This window comes from Bubalus kerabau, chromosome 2 (assembly GCF_029407905.1).
Source record: "Bubalus kerabau isolate K-KA32 ecotype Philippines breed swamp buffalo chromosome 2, PCC_UOA_SB_1v2, whole genome shotgun sequence".
In the NCBI taxonomy this organism is placed as follows: domain Eukaryota; kingdom Metazoa; phylum Chordata; class Mammalia; order Artiodactyla; family Bovidae; genus Bubalus; species Bubalus kerabau.
The window spans coordinates 30,512,161-30,533,875 of NC_073625.1; the positions used below are offsets into that span (position 1 = coordinate 30,512,161).

The 21,715-nt window shown below is 38.8% G+C and overlaps 1 protein-coding gene across 7 annotated transcripts in view; it reads right to left on the reverse strand.

Moving 5' to 3' along the window:
- PRIMPOL (primase and DNA directed polymerase) overlaps positions 1-21,715 on the reverse strand; it is a 50,621-nt gene that overhangs the window by 23,576 nt on the left and 5,330 nt on the right. For 4 of the 7 annotated variants that reach the window (XM_055567420.1, XM_055567417.1, XM_055567418.1 and 1 more), the window contains exons 2-6: positions 21,054-21,292; positions 19,727-19,824; positions 18,423-18,552; positions 7,598-7,745; positions 1,002-1,289 (exon numbers count right to left, since the gene is read on the reverse strand). In XM_055567420.1, the coding sequence (XP_055423395.1) occupies positions 1,002-1,289; positions 7,598-7,745; positions 18,423-18,552; positions 19,727-19,824; positions 21,054-21,233 (844 nt within the window). In that variant the 5' untranslated portion in view covers positions 21,234-21,292. Of the gene's footprint in view, positions 1-1,001; positions 1,290-7,597; positions 7,746-18,422; positions 18,553-19,726; positions 19,841-21,053; positions 21,504-21,715 lie in introns of those variants that run through there. The other 3 variants (XM_055567421.1, XM_055567419.1, XM_055567422.1) reach the window with 3 other exon arrangements.

Consider the following 21,715-nt stretch of genomic DNA (forward strand, 5'->3'; position numbering starts at 1 on the left):
AACAAATATAATAACAATGAAAAAGTCTGAAATATTGCAAGAATTATCAAACATGAAGCAGACACAAAGTGAGCAAATGCTGTTGGGAAAATTGTGATATTAATTAACTCGTAAAAATTAATTTGTAAAAAAAAAAATGCAGTATCTGTGAAGTGTAATAAAATGAGGTATGGCTATTATACTTCTAAATTCTTACAGCTGGTCTTCAGGGGTGCTGGGAAGACAGGCCATACAACAGGAACACTCTCAGCCTGGCTGGCCTTGTAACCTTGCTTATGGTTTAAACTCACTTTTCTTCAAGCTGTAGACACTGAAGCTCTCTGAATTGCTCTAACCATCAATGGAAAAATGCTGCTCTTAACAGCTTTTCAAATCACAAGCTAGAGCTCAATACCAAGTCGGGTTTAGGTTGCCAAATGGAAGCTCAGCTGAATCAGGGGTGCTGATTGGCCTGAGTGCTACCTAACGAGGCTGAGGTCTCACGCCAGTGTTTCATACATACACCCTAGGATTCAGCAAGCAGAAAGGGGCAGGGCAGAAGACGGCACAGCTGAAGAAGCCTGGTGCAATCGTAGCAGGAAGCTGATGAGGCAGCCCCTGCAAAGCTCCTCAGTGCAGAACACCCAGCCTTCATGTCATTGTTACACTGTACCTGTTTTTTATAGGTTATTTCATCTAATTAAACCTGTCAGCACTGCTGGAGACTGCTGACCCAACTGCACCCCTGTGAGCGCTTCAGAGCAGGAGCCGGCCACAATCACCCTCCTCCGGAGCCCCGGCCAGCCTTTCTGTGGGTCCCCCAGGCCCTCTCTGAGATTTCAGCCCAGAAACCTCCGAGAGTTCCAGCACCTGAGCTCACGATCTCGTTCTGCTTGTGACCCCGCTCTCACCGAGGGGCAGTGCTGGGGGTGAGACTCCTAGGCGAGTGACAAGTGGGCACGGAGCAGTGCCTCACAGCAGCACACAGCTCCGTCTAACAGAACGCGGTCAATTCCACGTACCCAGATCCACGAAAAGACGCTTTTCTCCCATGTCATTCTTCACTATTAAAAATGAAAGATCAGGACTGCTTTGCTGAGCTGACCCCAGCCTCCCCAATTTCTCTGAATTCGATGTCCGGCTCTCTCCTACGTTGTTATCTGTGGACATTTTACTAAAGCAAGTTTCTTGTTCACTTGGTGTTTCAGAAAAATGGGTAAATTCACGGCCCGTCGTCTCTGGGGTCATATCCTCATCTTCACTGGCAATTAAGTGAAAAGCAGGCTGCAAGATTTTTCGCACAAAATTACCTAAAGGAAAAATAAAAAGGTTAATCAAATTCTTTTCTGCAAACCATACCAAGATCGAGGCACAGAGCCGCAGGTGGCAATTTTACGCAGCAGGGCTTCTACGTTTGATTTCTGGTTTTAAGGCTGAGTGGTTATTACAAATTGTAACACACGTCTCCTGTGCGTCCTTCCTCTTGCGTAATCTTTAACTTTTTAAATTCCCTTTCGCAAGAGAGCTTGTGTAACTTATGATCAAACCTCAGAAGGGAAGGTGAACGTGAGATTTTCACTGTTGCTAGTGTGGGCCTGGGGCTAATGCTCTGTCCCCAAACACGCACTCGGATGAATACAAACTGCATAGAGTTTACATTCAAATCAGTGACTGAAGAATTTTATTTATTAATAAAATAAAGCAAGGCTTATATGTGTGAACAGTGCTCTCCCAAGCTCTGCCATACTCGCCTGAAGTCAGGATGTCAGCAAATCTCTCAGGACTTGCTTCTCTCTCCTTTAGCTGCCCTGACATCCCCAAGAACCCGACATTCACAGCCGTCAGTTTAAGGGTCACGCTCTTCCTCCCTTCTTCTATGCGGCCACGAGCTGGGTTGTGGCCCAATAACTAAAATCCAGAACTAAAGCAAGTAAATACATTTATTGTATGTCAAGATTTATTCTAAGGGCTCTAAGTATCAGTAGTGATATCTGTACCTAGCAAAGATGGTATGACAATCCGGAGCCTCTTTAAACTTTTATATATTGTTTATACCGCAAAAATCAAGTAAATAATTTGGTTAGGCTGTTTCCTGCCTAACAACAGTGGACAAATGCACTACTACAAGAAAAACTAAATTTTAGTCTTTAAAGCTAGTACAGTCTGGGTTTGTTACTTATTTACCAGACAGCTTGAACCCTTAAATTACAAGATACACATGCTCTGAGTTCAAAATTCTTCCTCCAAATTAGACTCAATTACTTTCTTCATCAAAGGAACAATTCACTATCTTGTATAACACTAAGCATCAAAATGAAAGCAAAAGCATTTGATGCTTGCAATCATATCAGACAAGATTATCTCTGGGATGAGGGAAACATATACTGAGTAAAAAAAAAAAAAAAAAAATCATGATATATCAGAGGACAATAAAGCAAAAAATTGATAAAAGTCAATTTTCCTGGAAATGTACAAAAAATTACAGCTACTTGACACAAAGAATGTGTGGTTACTGAACCAGCTGTAATCATGATATATCAAAGGAGAGTAAAGCAATAAATTGATAAAAGTCAATTTTCCTGGGTATCACTTGACACTCTAGAAGGCGTGGCTGCAGCCTGGCTGTGAAGGCCGTGCTGAGCAGGTCGGGAGGCCTCTGACCTGTGGCACGGAGCCAACCAGGCCAGGCTGGGGCCATGGAGGGGCCACCTTAATGCCAACACGGGCTCCACAAACAGCTCTGCCCTCTGCTGCCCTTCCCCGGGCCGTGTCTCCCTCCCCTCTTCATTCACACAGGGACTACTGGCTGGGAATAACCCAAAAGAACATATCAATCACAGAATGTCAGGTTCTGTGGCAGGCTGGCAGCAGAGTGCTTCAAGCAGACCAAATCTGTACATCCTGCTCACAGTCTGTGCTCTTACACCTAGCCTAATTCCTCTTTCCAAAAGGCTGACAACAGGGAATAGAAATGTCACCAAGAGATACACCGAGAGAGAGGAACCAAAGTGGAGAGCTGGGGTAATTTCATAGTCTCTGCACCTCTGGTTCTGGCTGCTCAAAATGCTAGGGGATCAAAGCCTCAGATGGCACCCCACTTAATCACCTGGGACTGTGTCTCTCCCTCTCGCCACTCTAGATTCCCACTGCTCCCCACATTAGTCACAAACTCATGTCTATACTTTGCCTGTGTTGCCCTGACAGTAAAGCCTTTCTTATTTTAGTCTGTATGATGCAATTTGATTTCAAGCCCAGCTTGACTGTCAGCTGCCTTGAGAAAATCGCTGTAGCAGAGACTGATTATTACCTGTCCAAGTTCCCTTCTCCCCTTCTTCCCCAGCAACAAATCTCAATCTTTAGCCTTGGGGCTAGGAGTCACAGAGCAGACTGTGAGGAGTAAGTAGGAACCAAAGAAATGTCCTGCTGAGGGCTCCGTGTCCACACCGACAGTACAGCCCACCTAACGTGCAGTCATTCATTCAGCAAATGTTACATCACTACTTGTATTTATGATTGTTATCTTATTAATGTTATTGATAAAGACATTATTACCTGATAAGATCTGGAAATACAATAGTGAGTAAGAATCAATCCATGCCCTAAGGAAACATTAACTAGAACAGAGAAAACAAAACAAAAACAAGAAATTACCCTGAAAGGCGGTGGCTGCTTTGACGTAACAGGTACTGGGTGCGCCCTGCAACCCAGATGCCACACAAACCAACGTCTTCGGGTTTGAGAGGTAACAGACACGGCTTCTCAGATGACAGTGCCTACACGGAATCTCAACCAAGCGAACTGGCCAGAGAGAGACGAAAACAGCGCAAAGCACCAGGGAAAGTGTGGCCTGGTGGGAGCTAAGTGAAGGGCGGAGTAAGAAGAGCCAAGCGGTTAGAGACGAGGCCGGCACCCGTGGGCCTCACCTTGCGAACCAGGACCTCTGCACCTTTCCCTGAAGGCAAGGAATGATCCTGGAGCAGTTCGAGGCACACAAGTGGTATGATCAGATCCCTCTCGCTATCTGACTAGAGTGAGTGAGTGAGAGTATTTCTACTCAGGTAACTGGGTGGACGCTCACAGCACTCAGATACACGTGCCACAGGAGAAGGAGCAAGTTTCGAGGAAAAGATGAGGAGAGTGGTTAAAGACATGCTGCGTTTGAAGTGTGTGTGGGGATGTCTAATGTGAGACCAATCTTGCCTGCAGATAAGGATTTGAGAGTCATCAACACACAAATGGGAACTGAAGCCATGATAGTGGATGATCATGAAGGTTATAGACAGAATGAAAAGGACAAGGACAGATTGGATAATTACTAACATCCAAGGGATGAAAGCTTGGATATTAATAAGTATTGAATCTAGAGTACAAACTGAAGCAGGGCAAAGTCTAACAGTTTTGCCAAAAGAACACACTGCTCATAGCACACACCCTCTTCCAACAACACAAGAGATGACGCTACACATGGACAGCACCAGATGTTCTTAACTGAAATCAGATTGATTAGATATTCTTAGCAGGTGAAGATGGAGAGGCTCTATTCAGTCAGCAAAAACAAGCCTGGGAGCTGACTGTGGCTCCGATCATGAATTCCTTATTGCCAAATTCAGACTTAAATTGAAGAAAGTGGGGAAAACCACTAGACCATTCAGGTATGACCTAAATCAAATCCCTGATGACTATACAGTGGAAGTGAGAAATAGATTTAAGGGACTAGATCTGATAGAGTGCCCAATGAACTATGGATGGAGGTTCGTAACACTGTACAGGAGGTGGTGACCAAAACCATCCCAAAGAAAAAGAAATGCAAAAAGGCAAAATGATTATCTGAGGAGGCCTTACAAATAGCTGAGAAAAGAAGAGAAGTGAAAGGCAAAGGAGAAAAGGAAAGATATAAGCATCTGAATGCAGAGTTCCAAAGAATAGCAAGAGGAGATAAGAAAGCCTTCCTCAGTGATAAAAGATGAAAACAACAGAATGGGAAGACTAGAGATCTCTTAAAGAAAATCAGAGATACCAAGGGAACATTTCATGCAAAGATGGGCTAAGGACAGAAATGATACAGACCTAACAGAAGCAGAAGATATTAAGAAGAGGTGGCAAGAATACACAGAAGAACTGTACAAAAAGGTCTTCACGACCCAGATAACCACAATGGTGTGATCACTGACCTAGAGCCAGACATCCTGGAATGTGAAGTCAAGTGGGCCTTAGGAAGCATCACTACAAACAAAGCTAGTGGAGGTGATGGAAATCCAGCTGAGATATTTCAAACCCTAAAAGATAATGCTATGAAAGTGCTTCACTCAATATGTCAGCAAATTTGGAAAATTCAGCAGTGGCCACAGGACTGGAAAAGGTCAGTTTTCATTCCAATCCCAAAGAAGGGCAATGCCAAAGAATGCTCAAACTACTGCACAACTGCACTCATTTCACATGCAAGGTAATGCTCTAAATCCTTCAAGCTAGGCTTCAACAGTGTGTGAGCTGAGAACTTCCAGATGTGCAAGCTGGATTTAGAAAAGGCAGAGGAACCAGAGAACAAACTGCCAACATCCACTAGATCATAGAAAAAGCAAGGGAATTCCCGCAAAATATCTATTTTTGCTTCACTGACTGTGCCAAAGCCTTTGACTGTGTGGATCATAGCAAACTGTGGAAAATTCTTAAAGAGATGGGAATGCCAGACCACCTTACCTGCCTCTTGAGAAATGCATATGCAGGAAAAGAAGCAACAGTTAGAACCAGGCATGGAACAATGAACTGGTTCAAAACTGGAAAAGGAGTCTATAAAGGCTGTATACTGCCACCCTGCTTATTTAAACTACATGCAGAGTACATTACGCAAAATGCCGGACTAGGTGAAGCTCAAGCTGGAATCATGATTGCCAGGAGAAATATCAATAACCTCAGATATGCAGATGACACCACTCTAATGGCAGAAAGCAAAGAGGAACTAATGAGCCTCTTGATGAAAGTGAAAGAGGAGAGTGAAAAAGCTGGCTTAAAACTCAGCATTCAGAAAACTAAGATCATGGCATCCACTCCCATCACTTCATGGCAAATAGAAGAGGAAAAAGTGGAAACAGTGACAGACTTTATTTCTTAGGCTCCAAAATCACTGCAAACGGTGACTGCAGCCATGAAATTAAGAGACGCTTGCTCCTTGGAACAAAAGCTCTGACACCTTGGAAGAAAAGCTCTGACACATCTAGACAGCGTATTAAAAAGCAGAGACACCACTTTGGTGACAAAGGTCCATACAGTCAAAGCTATGGTTTTCCCAGTGGTCACGTACAGACGTGAGAGCTGGACCATAAAGAAGGCTGAGTGCCAAAGAACTGATGCTTTCAAACTGTGGTGCTGGAAAAGACTCTTAAGAGTTCCTTGGACAAAATCAAACTAGTCTGTCCTAAAGGAAATCAACCCTGAATATTCACTGGAAGGACTGATACTGAAGCTCCAATGTTTTGGCCACCTGATGTGAAGAGCAAACTCATTGGAAAAAACCCTGATGCCGGGAAAGATTGAAGGCAGGAGGAGAAGGGGGCAACAGAGGATGAGATGGTTGGATGGCTTCATTGGCTCAATGAATATGAGTTTGAGCAAGCTCCAGGAGATAGTAGGGGACAGGGAAGCCTGGTGTGCTGGAGTCCATATGATCTCAAAGAATCAGACATGACTGATCAACTGAACAACTAGGGATTAAAGAGAGAAGAAATATCCAACTAAGCAAACAAAATGGGAAGATAATGAGTCCTTGGTACACAGCACACTAGGCCACTTGACCTAGTATTACCCTACTCTAGCAATTAGACCTTGACTTTTATGCCAGTCCCTTAATAGCTATGTTCATGCCTTTGCCCTTGGTACCCTTGAAATTGTCAGATAGTTGTTCTGAATGGATTACCTGTTACCTGAACTTCAGTCAGTCACCTGCTTGCCCTACCTTTGCTAAGACATACACTCAGGAGTTTGACTTTTATTCAGACCTTGGTTTTCAGTGTTCCCTTTCTGCCTATTTGTTCTCCTGTGCACTGATTTCACTTATATCTGGGCCTGTACCCCTAAATGTCCAGTCCTGGAATTAATCCTCTGGTTATACTTTCAGGGTTACACATCTAGACTTCTCCCCACCCTAATATTTGACCTGGAACAACAAACAAGGCTTCATGAGTGTGGCCTGGAACCCAAGCCCAGCCCTTATGTATTAAAGGATAAAGCAATGCTACAATGCTAAAGCAAAGGTCAGAAATCCCAATCTGAGGCATCACAGGTAAGACCTGAATTGGGTCTCTCCTGCATTACCCAGAAAACTTCTGAAACGACTCTTCTTGGAATAAAAACCAGGCCCGTGGCACGCATGACCATCCCAGTATCCAAAGCAAGAGGCACCACTGCCAAGGATATCCTGAGTACACAAATGCATCTAAACTGTGTTGGGCACAGAAGTAAGTCTAGAACTAGAGGCAAATACTTAAAACATGAAAAATCATGATTTATTTTTTAGGACAGGTTAATTAATGACCATTAAAAATGTGACAAATACAAAACTTTAAGAAGAAAGGAAAATATGTTTTCAATATAACTGCAACTTAAAAAAAAACAGTTCACTTACCAACATGAATATTATCTTTAAATGCCACATCATGGAGTTGAAATATTAAATGGCGGCTAAATTTTTCCTCAGTGCTAGAATCCAAGTTGAGAACATCTTCAGCTGAACAGTTAACTGTATAAAACTCTTGAAGTGCTTTACAAACATGCTGAGAATGCAAAGAAAATTAAACATTATTTTAAATTTGTCTTAAATTTTTTTTATAAGCAAAATTCAAATCTTAGTACAAATAAACCTAACCTATTTTGATATCAGATTACATAACAATTTGTTGAATTACTTTATTGAAATATGCATATTTAAATTACTACACATTTATGTTCAAAAATTCATAGGCTCTCCGGATTAAAGGCCTCTCAAGATTCAAATAATTTACCTTATATGTTAATCTCCAAAATCAAAATAAAAATATTTTTAAGCAGCTCTTTAAATATTATCTATGAGTTAAAAAGTTACTAATTCTGTTGTTTATAATTTTAGTTTTCAGAAAGTTCCTCACATACTGCTGCTTCTGCTAAGTCACTTCAGTCGTGTCCAACTCTGTGTGACCCCATAGACGGCAGCCCTCCAGGCTCCCCCGTCCCTGGGATTCTCCAGGCAAGAACACTGGAGTGGGTTGCCATTTCCTTCTCCAATGCATGAAAGTGAAAAGTGAAAGTGAAGTCGCTCAGTCGTGTCCAACTCTTCAAGACCACTGAGCCCAAATCTACCTCCAAGAATAAGGCCTCCAGGGCTAGATAATGATAATAAAGACAGTTATGCATCACAGGAAAAGTAGCGAGTGCAGGGTCAGGAGGACACGACTAGAAATAAGAAAGACCAGAAACAATGTCAGGAAATGGGAAACAGGGAGTGAGCTGAACATCTAGCATTTCCAGTGTGATGCTGGAAAGGAAGCCCAGCAAACCCGGGAATGAGGTGAGGCCCGGAGCCCAGGAGGGGTCCCAAAGAAACAGCCGAAGAGCCGTGGAGAACAGGTCAGCAGCGGGGAAGGACTGCAGGAGCCCCAACCCCGGCCACGGGAGCAGAGGGCAGCGGGGGCTCCTCCTGAGGCAGAGATCAAGCCCCGAGCCTTTGGAGTGGGAGCACTGACTCCAAGACCCTAGACTACCAGGACTAACCCTGCTGCTGCTGCTAAGTCGCTTCAGTCGTGTCCAACTCTGTGTGACCCAATGACAGCAGTCCATCAGGCTCCGCTGTCCCTGGGATTCTCCAGGCAAGAACAGTGGAGTGGGTTGCCATTTCCTTCTCCAATGCATGAAAGTGAAAAGTGAAAGTGAAGTCGCTCAGTCGTGTCCGACTCTTAGCGACCCCATGGACTGCAGCCCAGCAGGCTCCTCCGTCCATGGGATTTTCCAGGCAAGTGTACTGGAGTGGGGTCATTCCAGGCAAGAGTACTGGAATGGGGTCAAACAGTGAGAAATCGCACAAAGGAAACCACTTGAATATAAGACTCAGCATCACCCAACCACCAGTAGCACTCTGTGCAGGACATCTCATCTAAACAACAAACAAAACAAAATACAAACCCAATCATCAGCAGACAGGATTACTACCTCACTCAACCTTGCCCATCGGAAGAAAAACAAACAAAACAACAACAACAAAAAAAAAAACTCAGCATAAATCTCACCCTATAGGAAGCTTAGACAAACCACTGGACCAACCTCAGGAGGACAGAAACCAAAAGGAAGAAAGAATTCAACCTTGAATCCTGGGGAAAGGAGATCTCAAGCACAGTAAGTTTAAAAAAGAAAAATGAAAAGGCAGAGAAATACTACACAAATGAAGGAACAAACTAAAAACACAAGTCCAAATAAGTGAAGAGGAAATAGGCAAACTACCTGAAAAAGAATTCAGAATAATGATAGTAAAGATGATAAAAAAAAAAACCTTGAAAACAAAATGGAGAAAACGCAAGTATCAATTAACAAAGACCTAGAAGAATTAAAGAATAAATATACAGAGACAAAGAACACAATTACTGAAATTAAAAATACTCTGGAAGGAATCAATAGCAGAAATCTGAAGCAGAAGAACGAATCAGTGAGCTGGAAGATAAAATGGTGGAAGTAACTTCTGAAGAGCAGAATAAAGTGAAAAGAACTGAGGATAGTCTCAGAGACATCTGGGATAATATCAAATGCACCAACCTGGGAATTATGGGGGTCCCAGAGGAAGAGAAAAAGAAAGGGTATGAGAAAATTTTTGAAGAGATTATAGTTGAAAATTTCCCCAACATGGAAAAGGAAATAGTCAATCAAGTCCAAGAGGCACAAAGAGTCCCATACAGGATAAACCCAAGGAGAAACACACCAAGACACATAATAATCAAACTAACAAAGACTAAATACAAAGAAAGAATCTTAAAAGCAGCAAGGGAGAAACAACAAGTAACATACAAGGGAAACCCCATACATTTAACAGCTGATCTTTCAGCAGAAACTCTGCAGGTCAGAAGGGAATGGCAGGATATATTTAAAGTACTGAAAGGGAAAAATCTACAACCAAGATTACTGTACCTGGCAAGGATCTCATTCAAAATTGATGGAGAAATAAAAAGCTTTTCAGACAAGCAAAAATTAAGAGAATTCAGTACTACCAAACCACCTTTACAACAAATGTTAAAGGGACTTATATAGTCAAGAAATACAAGAGAAAGAAAAAGATCTACAAAATCAACCCCAAAGAATTAAGAAAATAGCAAAAGGAACATATATATCAATAATTACTTTAAATGTAAATGGATTAAATGCTCCAATCAAAAGACACAGACTGGCTGAATGGATACAAAAACAAGACCCATATATGTGCTGTCTACAAGAAACCCACTTCAGACCTAAAGACACACCTAGACTGAAAGTGAGAGGATGGAAAAATATATTCCATGCCAAATAGGAAGCAAAAGAAAGCTGGAGTAGCAATCCTCATATCAGACAAAATAGACCTTAAAATAAACAATATTACAAGAGATAAGGAAAGACACTACATAATGATCAAGAGATCAATCCAAGAGGAAGACATAACAATTGCTAATATCTATGCAACCTACATAGGAGCACCTCAATACATAAGACAAACACGAACAGACACAAAAGGAGAAATTGACAGTAACACAATAATAGTAGGAGACTTTAACACCCCCCACACACCAATGGACAGATCATCAAAACAGAAAATTAATAAGGAAACACAAGTCTTAAGTGATACATTAGATGAGATGGATCTCACTGATATCTTCAGGACATTCCATCCAAATGCAGAATACACCTTCTTCTCAAATGCTCATGGAACATATTCCAGGATAGATCACATCTTGGGTCATAAAACAAACCTCAGTAAATTTAAGAAAATTGAAATCGTATCAAGCATCTTCTCTGACCACAATGCTATGAGACTAGATATCAATTACAAGGAAAAAACTGTAAAAAACACAAACACATGGAGATTAAACAATATGTTTCTAAATAACCAACTGGTTACTGAAGAAATCAAAAGGGAAATAAAAAAATTTCTAGAAACAAATGACAATAAAAACATAACAACTCAAAATCTACAGGATGCAGCAAAAGCAGTTCTAAGAGGGAAGTTTAGAGCAATACAATCCTACCTCAAGAAACAAGAAAAACATCAAACAGACAACCTAACTTTACACCTAAAACAACTGGAAAAAGAACAACAACAACAACAAAAAATTAGTAGAAGGAAAGAAATCATAAAGACCTAAGCAGAAATAAATGAAAAAGAAACAACAGTAAAGATGAATAAAACTAAAAGCTGGTTCTTTGAGAAGATAAACAAAATTGACAAACCTTTGGCCAGACTCATCAAGAAAATGAGAAGAATCAAATCAACAAAATTGGAAATGAAAAAGGAGAGGTTACGACAGACAATGCAGAAATACAAAGGATAAGAAACTATTATGAACAACTATATGGCAATAAAATGGATAACCTGGAAGAAATGGACAGATTCTTAGAAAAGTTCAATCTTCCAAGACTGAACTAGGAAGAAATAGAAATTATGAACAACCCAATTACAAGCACTGAAATTGAAGCTGTGATCAAAATTCTCCCAAAAAACAAAAGCCCAGGAACAGATGGCTTCACAGGAGAATTTTATCAAACATTTAGAGAAGAGCTAATGCCTCTCCTTCTAAAACTCTTTCAAAAAATTGCAGGAGGAGGAACACTTCCAAACTTATTTTATGAAGCCACCATCACCTTGATAGCAAAACCAGACAAAGACAACACAAAAAAAGAAAACTATGGGCCAATATCACTGATGAACATAGATGCAAAAATCCTCAACAAAATTTTAACAAACAGAATTCAACAACACATCAAAAAGCTCATACACCATGACCAAGTTGGGTTTATTCCAGGGGTGCAAGGATTCAATATATGCAAATCAATCAATGTGATACAACATATTAACAAACTGAAAGATTAAAAACCATATGATAATCTCAATAGATGCACAAAAAACCTTTGACAAAATTCAGCACCCATTTATGATTAAAACTCTTCGAAAAACGGACACAGAAGGAACCTACCTCAACATCGTAAAGGCCATATACGATAAGCCTATGGCAAACATTATTCTCAATGATGAAAACTGAAAGCATTCCCCCTAAGATCAGGAACAAGACAAGGGTGTCCACTTTCCTCACCATTATTCAACATAGTTCTGGAAGTCCTAGCTACAGCAATCAGAGAAGAAAAAGAAATAAAAGGAAACCAGATCAGAAAAGAAGTAAAGCTCTGTTTGCAGAAGACATGATACTGTACATAGAAAACCCTAAAGATAGTATCAGAAAATTACTACAGCTAATCAGTGAATTTAGCAAAGTTGCAGGATACAAAATCAATACACAGAAACCACTTGTATTTCTATATACTAACAATGAAAAATCAGAAGGAGAAATTAAGGAATCAATCAATGGTTATTCACCATTGCAACAAAAAGAATTAAATATCTAGGAATAAACTTACCTACGGAGACAAAAGAACTGTACACAGAACATTATAAGACACTAAAAAGAAATCAAAGATGACATTAACAGATAGATATTCCATGTTCCCGGGTAGAAAGAATCAATATTGTGAAAATGACTATATTACCAAACAGAGTCTACAGATTCAATGTGATCCCTATCAAATTACCAATGACATTTTTCATAGATCTAGAACAAAAAATTTCACAATTCACATGGAAACACAAAAGACCCCTAATAGCCAAAGCAGTCTTGAGAAAGAAGAATGGAGCTGAAGAATCAACCTTCCTGACTTCAGATTATACTACAAAGCTACAGTCATCAAGACAGTATGGTACTGGCACAAAATCAGAAATATAGACCAATGGAACAAGATAGAAAGCCCAGAAATAAACCCATGCACCTATGGATATCTTATTTTTCACCTTATTTTTGACAAAGGAGACAAGAAAATACAATGGGGCAAAGACAGCCTCTTCAATAAATGGTGTTGGGAAAACTGGACAACTACATGTAAAAGAATGAAATTAGAACACTTTGTAACACCATACACAGAGATAAACTCTATTAAAGACCTAAATGTAAGACCAGAAACTATAAAACTCTTAGAGGAAAACATAGGCAGAACACCTGATGACATAAATCAAAGCTAGGTCTTCTATGACCCACCTCTCAAGAGTAACGGAAATAAAAACAAAAGTAAATAAGTGGGACCTGATTAAACTGAAAAGCTTTTGCACAGCATAGGAAACTATAAGTTCAGTTCAGTTCAGTCGCTCAGTCATGTCCAACTCTTTGCAACCTCATGAATTGCAGCATGCCAGGCCTCCCTGTCCATCACCAACTCCTGGAGTTCACCCAAACCCACATCCATCGAGTCCGTGATGCCATCCAGCCATCTCATCCTCTGTTGTCCCCTTTTCCTCCTACCCCTAATCCCTTCCAGCATCAGAGTCTTTTCCAATGAGTCAACTCTTCACATGAGGTGGTCAAAGTACTGGAGTTTCAGCTTTAGCATCATTCCTTCCAAAGAACATCCAGGACTGATCTCCTTTAGAATGGACTGGTTGGATCTCCAACTATAAGCAAGGTGAAAAGACAACCCTCAGAATGGGATTTGAAAATAATAGCAAATGAAACAACTGACAAAGGATTAATTTCCAAAATATACAAGCAGCTCATACAACTCAATACCAGAAAAACAAACAACCCAATCAAAAAGTGGGAAAAAGACCTAAACAGACATTCATCAAAAAGACATACAGGTGGCTGACAAACACATGAAAAGAAGCTCAACATTGCTCATTATTAGAGAAATGCAACTCTAAACTACAATGAGATATCACCTCACACCAGTCAGAATGGCCATTATCAAAGAGTCTACAAACAATAAATGCTGGAGAGGGTGTGGAGAAAAGGGAATGCTCTTGCACTATTGGTGGGAATGGAAATTAATATAGACACTATGGAAGACGGTATGGAGATTCCTTAAAAAAACTAGGAATAAAACCACCATATGACCCAGCAATCCCACTCCTAGGCTTATACCCTAAGGAAAACCAAAATTGAAAAAGTCACATGTATCCCACTGTTCATTAAAGCACTATTTATAATAGCTAGAACATGGAAGCAACGTAGATGTCCATTGACAGATGAATGGATAAAGAAGAGGTGGTACATATACACAATGGAATATTACTCAGCCATAAAAAGGAATGCATTTGAGTCAGTCCTGAGGTGGATGAACCTAGAACCCATTATAGAGAGTGAAGTCAGAAAGAGAAAGATAAATATCATATTCTAATGCACATATACAGAATCTAGAAAAATGGTACTGAAGAATTTACTTACAGGGCAGCAATGAAGCAACAGACATAGAGAATAGACTTCTGGACATGGGAGAGGGGAGGAGAGAGTGAGATGTATGGAAAGAGTAACATGGAAACTTACATTGCCACATGTAAAATAAACAGCCAATGGGAATTTGCTGTATGGCTAAGGAAGCTCAAACAGGGGCTCTATATCAACCTAGAGGGGTGGGATGGGGAGGGAGATGGGAGGGAGGTTGAAAAGGGAGGGGATATATGTATACCTATGGCTGATTCATGTTGAGGTTTGACAGAAAACAACAGAATTCTGTAAAGCAGTTATCCTTCAATAAAAAAAGAAATAAAAAAGAAATCAGAAAGACCTAGGTTTGAGTTCTAGCTTTGCCACTTAACAGATCTGTCACTTTAGTCAAATCCAAACCTAACATTCAGTTCAGTCGCTCAGTCGTGTCCGACTCTTTGCGACCCCACGAATTGCAGCACGCCAGGCCTCCCTGTCCATCACCAACTCCCAGAGTTCACTCAGACTCACGTCCATCAAGTCAGTGATGCCATCCAGCTATCTCATCCTCTGTCGTCCCCTTCTCCTCCTGCCCCCAACCCTCCCAGCATCAGAGTCTTTTCCAATGAGTCAACTCTTCGCATGAGGTGGCCAAAGTACTGGAGTTTCAGCTTCAGCATCATTCCTTCCAAAGAAATCCCAGGGCTGATTACTCAACTGCAAAATGGGATAATGATAGAACCCAACTTTTCGGGTTGTTGTTAAGAAGCAGAAAAATGAGAGTAAAGAGTTGGCCCAGTGCTTGGTACACATAACTACGTAAAAGCATTGGCTGTGCAGCCATAGGATGGGTCACTTATTAAGCCCCAGTCTTCTGTTTTGCAAAATGGACATACTAAGAACCACTGTTCAGGGTTATCTTGGGATTAGACACCCAGTGGTGGTGGTGGTTTGGTCGCTAAGTCGTGTCTGACTCTTGTTACCCTGTGGACTGTAGCCTGCCAGGCTCCTCCATCCGTGGCATTCTCCAGGCAAGAATACTGGAGTGGGTTGCCATTTCCTTCTCCAGGGGATCTTCCCGATCCAGGGATTGAACCCATGTCTCCTGCATTGCAGGCAGATTCTTTACCAAGTGAGCTCTGAGGGAAGCCCTAGACACCTAATAGTTAAGCAATACATTGGTTTATTAATGTTATTTTGATATTCTTATAGCATGCCATCTCCCACCAGGCTCTCCGATCCTACTCTCCTTCAGTAAGTTTTTTGAGAAGGCCTCCTCAATTGCCTTATCTACGTCCAATTCCCCCATATACTCCACCTCGAGTTGTAGCACTTACACAGCTGCTATTTTATGTTAACTTGTGTGAAATTTTTGATAAGTTTCCTCTATATTACAGAGAATCTCTCTATCTGTTCTCTCCTGCTTCTGTAGTCATTGAACCCTGATTATGGATAGATCCAATATCATCCAGAAAAAGGATCACGTTTCCCAGACTCCCTTGCAGTAAGGTGGGGGCCATGTGACCAAGTTTTGGACAACGGATGTGAGCTGAAGGACAAAATTCTGCTTCTACATTACAGTCTGAAAGCTGACAGGCATGCTCACCCTTCCCCCTGTTCCACGGACTAAAATGCAGACATAGGGGTGGTGAGCCCTCTTGGACAATGTAAATAAAGGCATCTTAGGAACAGCAAAGCAACAAACCTCATCTCTAATACAGTAGAGTCACATCCAGGTGTTACATGAGACAGAAATAACTTTGTCTTGTTTATGCCATTTTAGTTTTAGGCCTTTATTATGGCAGTAAATCTCTCCTAACTTATTATCCTCCATTACACGATAAACTACAAAAGCAGAAATCATGCCTCTTTGGGCTAACCATTGTATTCTCAATGCCTAGCCACACTGACAACAGTCCAGACTGAAAGGATTTTGATAAATTAATAAAGTGGAGTTTTGAACTTTGGAGCTCTACAGAATAAATGTAGTAATTTGAGGTAATAAAAATACTCATAATTCCCTTAAGTTCTCTTTTCCAAGTTAAATTTAAAATAAAATTTATAATCTATAAAAGTTTTAAATCACTATATTGTACACCTGAAACTAACATAATACTGTAACTTAACTATAACTCAATTTTTGAAGTTTTTAATTTATTTAAATATTTAAATTGTAAAATCCAGACATTAAAATAAATGATTATTTGAGTAATGTTACCTATCAACAGTTTTATAAAACACTTTAAGCACCAGAATTCACTCCATTTGGCAGAAGTTGCTTACTGAAATTGTCAGTTAAGTTACTGAATCAAAGGCCATTATATATTATCACTAGTTATGATTAGCCAGTTACTTATTAACAATCTGTTGTAACAGTTAATCTAACTTACACCTCCTCACAGAGACTCTAAAGGAAAAGTACTTACTAGATTATAAGCTTGTTACAAAGTAACTAATAAATGAAACTAATTTCAATATCATTTATAAGATCATGTAAGTATAATAATCCTAATAATTTTTCTATCAACACGGTAAATGTGTTAAATAAAAATGCTGTATAATTTTAAATTCAGATTTCTACAACTTTTTCCAACTTTTGCTGATGTAAAAGATTAGTGGTTCAAGACTAATTTGTGTAAGATTGTAAAGAATGAACAGGAAAAAAAGTTACATACCTACATGATCTTTGCCATACCAATGTTCATTAATCATTATTAAAAATAGGATTTGCACTAGTATTGATTCCTTTAGGGATAAGTTTCTAGTTTCTAATACAATGAAGTACTTCTTTTTTAACAGTATTAAAGGGTCAGTGGGGAAAAAAAAAAAAAAAAAAAATCTCAATCTTAACTCCTTGTTCACCAGAGACCACTTCCTTAGGTAGTAGAAGTGTATATCATACATCAGAAGAGAGTCAGTGTTTATCAATTATTTAAAATATAATTAAGGTTAAAAATTAAACATAACAACTATAATGAAATAAAACATTTAAATTTATTTTTAAGAGTCCAATGGCTACCTTAAGAAAAACATAACTTTTTTGCTGTTTTTTGGAAGGGCTAGGGGAACTTATGTGTATTTTTTTTGCTTCAAAGCCAGGAGAAAGCTAACATAATTTTTTTTTTTAAACAGTATTTGCATATCTTTTTCAAATAAACAAAACATGCAGACATCAATCATAATCAGCAGATATTCTTAATCAAAAACATTTTAATTTGGATGTATTTCTAACATTATGAGTCATCTACAGTTAACATCTAAAACAAAAAATAGTTAATGTTAATACCTACTCTGAGGCCAAATAATAGTTAATATAGTACACCTTAACCAATACAATCTTAAAAGATTTTATAAATGAACCTAATAGAGCTTAGTTGCACAAGCCCATATTCCTTTTATTACTGACTTCCTAGTTGACATTGCTAAATCAAAAATAAATACTAGAACTACACTTTTTCTCTTTGTTAAAAATAATGATAATGTTTCTAGACCAGGTTTTGCCAGTAACTAGTTGTTGGACCTGGAACTGGAATTAAGTCTCTCTAGGCTTTAGCTTCGTCATTTATGATGATATAAGAATAGTTTCCAAAATTTCTGTCAGCTCAAAAATTCTCACACTATTTTATCCGAATTTTCTTGAATTTTATCTCAGAACTCAATTTCTACTGTAAAAATTACTTCATTTGATATTCAGAATCAACTGTAATGTAAAAGAATATATAAGAAACAGAAAATTCCCAAACTGCCACTTTCCTCAGTTTAATTGGATACAGTAATATTATGAAATATACAAACATAAACTGAAACTTCCTCCTTTTCAGAAGTTTACTCTGAGGAGTGCTATTAAATGAAAGTCAAAAGTACAAGCAACAAGAAAAAGGAGGAGAAACACTGAACCTATATGTTACATGGGCTGGATTCGTTTAATTCTTTTAATGACTGAATGACAAAAAGATATACAAGTAGATATAAGGAGAAAAACCTGAGTCTGAGATTTACCTCAATGAGTAATGCAACCATCTTTTTCCCATCAGCTCCTGGATTGGCAAGTTTGTTAAATTCCAAATCAAAATAAAGCTTGCACACAGCATTTTCAGGAATGACTTCATAGCAGTGTAAGAGATTTCTTCTGAATTGAATAATTCAAGATTGTTAGGCTTATATCTCATTCTTTTTAAATCATAGAAGCTGCTCTTGTATCTCAAAATAGCATATTAACCGTGATTTAATGACATATAACTATGACATTGTGAAGACAAGATAAAATGAACAACTGCTGACCCCAAGTTTATGGATCACAGTATCAAGAGTTTCCATCAAACAAGATATAATAATCACATTCTGTAACACTACCTAACGAAAATACAGTCTCACTTCATACTGTTCTTTATTCACAGATGATTTTGATATCAGACATCACTTTTACATTTGCTTTTGATATTACCATGAAGCAAATTTTGTTTGAGAAGAGAACTTTCTCAAACTGGGATCCTGGGATCACATATACTTGGGAGTCCCTGAATTTTTAAAGAAAATGTTTAACTTTCACATTTTCATTAAGAATATTTTAAAAACTGCTTACACACATTCTGAATCATCTGACTTCAAGGAGCTTTCAATGCTTACATCTGCAATTTCATTCTCACTGGTACCAAGAGGCGTATGACTTTAAGAAGGGAAAGGTAAAACAGAACGTGCCCACTCTCCTCTCAGAGTCTGGCCCTGGCTCTGGCCTCAAACGTTAAGAATGCTCAGGGGAGAAAAAGGTGTGACGTTAGCCAGGGGAAGATATATATACAGATTTCTCTATTTGCAAGGATCTCTACAAATGCCAGAAATGGAAAAAATTGACAGAATTCATGGCTCTGTCCAGGTGATAGAAAACTGAAAGGCATCTATAAATGAAAATTAACTAAAAATAAAGGTGTCATTTGAGTAATTTGAAAAAAGATGTATGACTTTAATATGGGTTATTAAGAACAGATGTTGAATTGATTGATAAACTGCTTAGTGATATCACATGCAAATAAAACATTTATACTAATTTGAACAAAAAAGTGATGGGGGAATTGCATCATCACGTGGCACAGGAATTCAAACACGCACAATTTTTCTCTCCTAGCACCTGCTGAGATTCAGTGTTGCTTATGACAAGGAAACTTCAGAATTCAATTCTAATAGTAAAGGAGTAACTAACTGGTGATTGGGAACTATGAAAGCCCAGGCAGCCTGATTTAACTTCACAAGCATCTCCAGATGAAGGAAATGTAACTTCGACGTGCTGTCTTTTAAAAGCGACTTACCGGGATTTATAATAAAACCAAAGTTGAGTATAGGTTGTTACGAGGTAAATACGCTGTCCATCACCCACTTTGCATTCCAAAGCAAATACATGAACTTCCTTTATAAAATCAAAACTATCAAAAATTAGTAAAAATGCAAATTCAAAATCAACTATAGCTAGTAAATGTTCATATAGAATTTTACCAAATTGTCAAAAACTGGAACATTTGTATTATCAAAAATAAGAAAATTAATCACTAAATCAATGCCAGTCAAAATCTAGTTGTTTTTACTTCTATTTAGTCACTCAGGTAATACATGTTTAAGGCGCGAACATCCACACTAAAAAGAAAAAAAATAAATATTTTGTAATCATTTGACTTCCTACTGTAATTTTACTAATTTATGTAATTCTTAAAACTACCTGAACACTATTATAAAATTAATAAATTCCCTAGAACATATAAAAAAAAATGGGAGCCACTTAAAAAATATATTTGCCTGTTAATCTCAAAAGCTTAAGCAAAGTTTTAAAATGCTTAACTTTAACAAGTTACTAGGGAAAGAAGGTCCTCCTCCTTAAAAACTTTTAGCATATTTTTATAGATCATCAATGAGTGGAATCACAATATATTTCATTTATGCCGGATTTATGCTGGATACATGCCTCTTTTCATTATACTTCTCTCTATTCCCAACAGGGCCCAAGAAGCAAACGATGTGTAATACACAGCTGCTTGTTTATTTCTGAGTACCATCCCCTTTGTAAGGCCAGCATGCAGCAAGCACGTCTTCCTCCCGCTATCCTAACGTGTTGGGAATTATGAGAAATCCACTCTACTACTCCAAAACACAAACGGGACAGAAGAGAGAAACATGGGTGCTCTGGTAGAATGATTTAAGTTCCAGGGCTTATCAATGCTATGACATCTGAGACATTGTCATTTGCCATTGTTCAAATTCAAATCTCTGATCCCTAATTTCATCCTTAAAATCCCACACACCACTTACTCTCTTTGCTGATATTTCTGTGGGTACATATTTTAGTTTTAAACTCATACTATTATTTTTCAGTCCGTGAACAGTCATTTTTCCTCTAAGCATAGCTTCATTTCCAAGTCATTACAAAATTTTTAAACTATCTGGCACCAGATATGTCACCCTTTTTCATTATTCATATAAAGTAAATGGTTAATGACTCATAGGGATATTTTTCCTAAATAATATAAAAAGACTGCAATTAGATTCTTCTGGTAAAATATGTGGCCTGAAATGAAGACAGACAACAGAGTCTTTTTAGAAATCTTAAGTTATAGTAGCCCTAAAGAAAAAGATGAGTACAATTACCTGTTTACAGCTTTTAACAAAATTAAAAGCCTGAGTTTGCCGATGAAACAGTTTCCAAATGGAAGGTGGTTCTTCTGGCTTGGACAACCTCGGTCTGTACACCGAGGACAACGGTTTCCTCTCATAATGGGATGCTCGCTCCTCAATCTGCTTCAGTGTTGCTTCCCATTTTCTCTTCATTGGATCAGGAGTATGGGAAGACTAAATCCTGTCCCCTGTACGACTTCTGTCAATTACAACTAAAACAAAACAAACAAGGACGTCAATTTCCGTCTTTGGAATATATTGTGTCTTGTAAAACTTCAAAACTCATTTCTGCTTGTTTCTCTGTCTGCTTCCACAGCGTGTTTTGCATGAAGTTTCAATGTGAAACAAGGACATGAGGACTGGCTATCAGAAATCTTTAGATCCTGGCTCTTTCATCTGACAGTGCTACAGTTCTGAACCGTTAATGAAGTTCGTGGGCTTCCCTGCTGGCTGAGATGGCAAAGAATCCACCTGCAATGCAGGAAACCTGAAGTTCCCTAAACTGTAATCAGCTGCAAAAAGACAAGTAACATGATCTTTAGGTAGTTATCTTGAGGACACGTGCAATATGAAAATGTTTTACAAATTACAATACTTCATGTAAATATGTGGGTTTTTGGTTTTTTTTTTTGCAT